This window comes from Amblyraja radiata, chromosome 9, assembly GCF_010909765.2.
Source record: "Amblyraja radiata isolate CabotCenter1 chromosome 9, sAmbRad1.1.pri, whole genome shotgun sequence".
NCBI lineage: Eukaryota > Metazoa > Chordata > Chondrichthyes > Rajiformes > Rajidae > Amblyraja > Amblyraja radiata.
The window spans coordinates 15,021,646-15,027,645 of record NC_045964.1 but is presented as its reverse complement, the minus strand read 5'-3'; the positions used below and the strand labels follow the sequence as shown (position 1 = coordinate 15,027,645).

Below are 6,000 nucleotides of genomic sequence, written 5' to 3'. Positions count from 1 at the left end.
AGAGGTACAGGAAAAGGTTTCCACAGAATGCATCACATCAAAGGCCTTTTGTTTACATGTTACAAGATAACATTGGCCATTTGGATAATGCCATTTTATCTTCACAGAGATCACCCTAGCTCTTTCGCTGCTTCCTCGCTGTCATTTGGTCCCTCATAAACATTGGCCATTTGGTTTATGGCATCTTACTTCAAAGAGATCTAGCTCTTCTCTGCTTGTCACTTGGGAGACAATGTTATGGTATTTATTATCTCACACACCGCAACCTAAGGCAAGCCTAATTTGACAATAAATATAAGCTGTAAGCTAGCCCAGAAGCCAATTTAATATCTTCTTATATTTTAACTAAAATTCAGCTTCATCAGTGACAGGTTATAGGTAACTGGAACCATTTTACATTTCCTTGATCATCGTCTGCTTTGATCTGTAATTTTCACACCTTACCCCCACATATCTCCAGTCTCCCTCTCCCCTGACTCTCAGTCTGAAGAAGGGCCTCGACCCAAATCGTCACCCATTCCTTCTCTCTAGAGATGCTGCCTGTCCTGCTGAGTTACTCCAGCATTTTGTCTAACTGGAATCGGAACATCTCTTAAGAAATATAGAGTGTGTAGGAGACAACTTAAGAAAGAGTCATGAAATATTCTTGATAAGTAAGATTAAGGAGAATCCCAACACATTCTACAAGTATATTAGGAGCAAGAGGGTAGCCATGAATGAATGGGTCCCATTAGGGAACTAAAGGGGAATCTGTGTGCAGAGACAGGAAATGTGGTCAGGTCCTAAATATATACAGTACTTCTCAGTTGAATTCATCAAGGAGAAGAATGTACTGTGTATATCCTTATTATGTGTAGGAAATAACTCTTATTATGTGTAGGAAAGAACTGCAGATGCTGCTTTAAATCGAAAGTAGACACAAAGTGCTGGAGTAACTCAACGGGACAGGCAGCATCTCTGGAGAGAAGGAATGGGTGACGCTTCTTCAGATTGATGGTCCTACCCTTATTAATCCTCTCAATGTATTTCACCACTCGCTTGGATTAAATTTCATCTGCTGTTCCGTCTATTTAAAAGTGGCTATGAGAGGCAAGATTACATTAAACAACAAAGCCTGTTGATCGTTTTAATAAAGACTGGCTGGTCTACATAGCTTTGCTCGGGTTATAATGCCGATAATTATGACGTTTGCATTTATTTCTGTGCAATCGGGTTTTATAACACTCCTGGGAAATTAAATTAATTCTAATTTAAATATACAACTATTCCATGAATAATGTAATTAAGCTAAAATAATGTAGTTCAACTAAAATTATCAATACAAACATGAACACTGAAAATAATTACATGTACAACATTTTGTTTTTACCTGATTACATTTAATATAGTTTCCGTTAAGTAGGTATGGCCTTATGCATAATTTGTAATTTCTTTTGATTTTCTGAAACCCCACTATGCCTCCTAATAGGGATTAATTAAAAACAAACTAAGAGTGTAGTACACATCCTTATGCTAAATTTGACATATGCAACATTTTAGATTTATTGATACAAAATGCTGGAGTAACTCAGCGGATCAGACGGCATTTCCAGAGAAAAATAAGTGATGTTTCGGTTCAAGATCTTTCAGACATGAAATGTTACCTATTGCTTTTCTCCAGAAATGCTGCCTGACCCGCTGAATCACTGCAGCTTTTTGTGTCTTCGGCGTAAACCAGAATCTACAGTTACTTGTTACACATTTCAGATTTGTAGGCTGTTTAGTCACTGAGCTATGTGCAGCTCATGCTTACTGCACACTGCTGTGTCCCAATCATTTTTCTGCAATGCCATGATGTATATAATTTTGAATTAAGAAAAAAACACCTGATTTCAGAACACCCAATTAGCATGTATTGCACAACCTTACACTAGGCCTAATTTACCTACACCATTTCAGATTTCTAGTCATTTAGGTAAATACAATTAACTTTATCTGTTACCTATAATCCGGTTATCCAATTAACCATAAAGGGATTCCCAAATAGCCACTTAGATTCCAAGTTAAATATATTTGCATTCCCTTCATGCTTTTCGCTAAGCATGATTCATCATACCCTCACCTATGTGTCAGATTATGCCAATTTGAATTCCTTCACTCAAGATTTGAGCACCTATCTTGACTCCAGGGCTGCACTGAGAATACAGTACTATCAAAGTTTTGAATCAGTCATTATAACGACACCATATGTGATCCATTGTAACAGGTACCATATCGCTATTTTGATGAAGAGCAAGGTTCCCCTGAACCGAAGATGGGTTGGCTGGTTATTACCAAGTTTCTGCCTCTGGAAGCAGTGAACATTTTTCTGTTTCTTTCTTTACTGCTCCCAAACAATAACGTCTAAACAGTTCTGGAATGTTGTGATGGAAAGGGCTTTGGGAATGTAAGTCTTTCAGCTGGTCACAATGGACTGAATGGATCTCAAAGTTGGTCACATTGGACTGTGTTCAAGAATTCAAGAGAGTTTATTGTCATGTGTCCAGATAGGTCAATGAAATTCTTGCTTTGCTTTGCTTTAGCACACCAGAATATAGAAGGCATGAATACAGAACAGATCAGTGCATCCATATACCATTGTATAAATATATATACACATGAATAAATAAACAAACTGATACAGTTCAAATAAACAGACAATGGGCTATTAATGTTCAGTGTTTTGTCCGAGCCGAGTTTAATAGCCTGATGGCTGTGGGGAAGCAGATATTCCTGAACCTGGTGGTTGCAGATTTCAGGCTCCTGTACCTTCTACCTGAAGGCAGCGGAGAGATGAGTGTGTGGCCAGGATGGTGTGGGTCCTTGATGATGCTGCCATCCTTTTTGGGGCAGCGACTGTGATAGATCCCCTCGGTGGAAGGGAGGTCAGAGCTGATGATGGACTGGGCAGTGTTTACTACTTTTTGTAGCCTTTTCCACTCCAGGGCGCTCAAGTTTCCAAACCAAGCCACGATGCAACCAGTCAGCATGCTCTCTACTGTGCACCTGTAGAAGTTAGAGAGAGTCCTCCTTGACATACCGACTATCCGTAATCTTCTCAGGAAGTAGAGGCGCTGATGTGCTTTCTTTATGATTGCATCAGTGTTCTCGGACCAGGAAAGATCTTCAGAGATATGCATGCCCAGGAATTCGAAGCTCTTGACCAGTGGCAGACTGGCCAGGGTGTCAGCTTGCCCGATGGCAAGTGGGCCCCTGATGAAGTGGGCCCCCTTTGTCTCCTGGCAACCAATATTTTTAGACCCAATCCGCCACTGCTCTTGACCCTTTCCACCATCGACCCGTTGATATAAACGGGACTGTGGGTCCCCATCCTACCCCTTCCAAAGTCTACAATCAGTTCCTTGGTTTTGCTGGTGTTGAGGGCCAGGTTATTGTGCTGGCACCATTTGGTCAGTCTCAAAGTTGGTGACATTGCAATGAGTTAGCCTCAGCTCCATCGTCCAGTCATGGTGGACATGCAGACACTTAGTCGCGGCATCTTCACCCCGCCCTTGCTGGACGCGTCATTTACGCTCCGCCCCCGTTCCCTGCGTCATATTCGCCCCGCCCCTCGACCAACGCGTCATATTTGGTCCCGCCCCTGCCAGATGCGTCATATTCTGCCCCGCCCCTGTCTGACGCGTCATATTCGCCTCGCCCCTATAATCGCAGCGTGATCCTCGCCCCGTCCCCTGATCCCTTGTCATCTTCAACCCCGCCCCTTGGTCTCGGCATCATCCTCGTCCCGCCCCCTGATGCGCGCGTCACCTTCGCCCCGCCCTCTGGTCACGCGACACATTCTCTCCGCCCCGGTGAGCCGCGCCTGCGCGGGGCATCGCTGTGCCTAGCAACCGCAGCGGAGGATGGTGAGTGAGTGACTTGGGTTTCGGCCGCCGTCCTTCAGTAAAGCTGCCCGCTCCTCAGTAACGCCGCCTCTCCTCTTCTTTTCCAGGCAAAAGCGACCACCATTAAAGAGGCTCTGGCCAAGTGGGTGAGTAAATGGCGCCCGATCCCACCCTACCTCGATCACCTCCATCTTTCCTTCCTCCGCCGCGACCCCCCCTCCCCCCCCCCCCCCCCCCCCCCCCCCCGTCCCGGACACGACTCGTCCCCCGCCCGCCGCCATCCACTCGACCTCGAGCTGTAACAGCCTGCACTTGCCCTGCAAAACATAATGTTCCTCTACCGCAATTCTATTTATTCGAGCTGCCGCAGGAGGTAGTTGAGGCAGGTACTGTAGCAGCATTTAAAAGGCACTTGGATATGTGCATGGATAGGAACTGATTTAGAGGGAGACAGGCCAAGCGTGAACAAATGGGATTAGGGAGGTCAAATTCTGGGAGGACAAAGAGAGTAATTGACAAAAACTTTAGGAGTATTGATAAACAGAGAGACCTTGCGTACATGTTCGTAGTGTCCTGAAAATAGCGACATGGGTGATAGGCAGTGAAGAAGACATTTGATATGTTTGCCTTCATAGGTGAGGCATCCGAAACGTTGCCTATTTCCTTCACTCCATAGATGCTCCCGCTGAGTTTCTCCAGCATTTGTGTCTACCATCGGGTATAAGAGTTGGGATACCATAATGCAGCCATACAAAACATTAGTTAGACTGCACTTAAGAGTATTGTGTGCAGTCCTTGTGGTTGCACTGTAAAAATAATGTGGTAACAGTAGCAAGAGTGTAGAAGAGAGTCACCAATGTGTTGCCTGGAATGGAGGGCTGTTGTTATATGGTGAGATTGGATTGGCTGGATGTTTTCTTACTGGAAATTAAAGGAGTCCCTTTAAAGAGATGTACAAAATTATGATGAGCAAAGATGGAATATACAATCAAAATCATGCTGATCTTGGATGCACTTCCCACTTGTCTGATTTAAATTCAATGTACAGGAGAGTCTTGAACTAGAGGTTTAACGTAAGGGGAGTAATTGAAGGGAGATCTGAGGAAATCTGCTTTTCACACAATGGGTTGTGAATATCTGGAATGAACTGCCAGAGGAGATGGTGGAGACAACATTTAAAAGGCATTTGAACAGGTATTTTGTTAGGAAAGACCTCCTCAGATTCTCTCCCTCACTTTTTCTTGGTATATGAATGGGTATATCTCCTTATTAATCTGCTGCAGAATTCAAGATAGGAAGTTACATAGCCTCTGCCAATTTTCATTATGCTCTCTCCCACGTCCTTATCTGACTCAATTCACTTTTATTTAGTGATTAATCTATTCCAAGCCTCCATATTCCAATAGCTATACCTGTTGTGACGGTAGGCAAATTGTAGTGGGTCCAGTTTCTTGTTGAGGTAGGAGTTAATATGAGCCATTACCAACCTCTTAAAGCACTTCATCACCACGGATGTTAATGCCACTGGTCATTAATCCGTACTTTTCTTGGGCACTGGTATTATTGCTGTCCTTTTAAAGCTGGTGCGAACAGTAATGAGATGTCGAAGATGTCAGCAAAAACTCCAGCCAGTTGGTCTGCACAGGTTTTGAGAACATGACCAGGTATACCATCAGTTCCAGATGCTTTCTGAGGGTTCATCCTCCTGAAGGATCTTCTGATGTCGCCCTCTGAGACTGAAATTGTAATACCATCAGGGGCTATGGGGGCCCAGGAAGGCACATCAGTGTTCTCCCTATCAAAGTGCCGGCTCGCCTGGGAATGATGTTTCACTGTCATTTAAGCTTCCCCTGGTTTTGCCATGTAGGAAGTGATGTCGTGCCAGCCTGACAGTTGACGATCTACTGCCTCGTCCTCCAGTTTTTAGAGCAAAAGTCTCTTTTAGCCTTTTTGATGGCGTTATCAAGGTCACATCTGGACGTCTTGCATGACTCTGCATCACTTGAATACCCGAGATCTGTGCCTCAGGAGAATGCCGAGCTTCTGGTTCATCCAAGGCTTCTGGTTGGGAACACTTGGATGGATTTCGTGATTTTGCACTCCTCCGCACATTTCCTTAAGAAGTCGGTACCATCTA

The 6,000-nt window shown here is 44.2% G+C and overlaps 1 protein-coding gene across 1 annotated transcript in view; it reads left to right on the top strand.

Annotated features, from left to right (window-relative positions):
• The first annotated feature begins 3,797 nt into the window (after nucleotides 1–3,797).
• The window catches only part of dnal1 (dynein axonemal light chain 1), a 31,017-nt gene continuing 28,814 nt past the window's right edge, over nucleotides 3,798–6,000 (top strand). Inside the window, exons 1-2 of the mRNA XM_033026762.1 lie at nucleotides 3,798–3,884; nucleotides 3,971–4,009. Of these exons, the coding sequence (XP_032882653.1) occupies nucleotides 3,882–3,884; nucleotides 3,971–4,009 (42 nt within the window). The 5' untranslated portion in view covers nucleotides 3,798–3,881. The remainder of the gene's footprint in view (nucleotides 3,885–3,970; nucleotides 4,010–6,000) is intronic.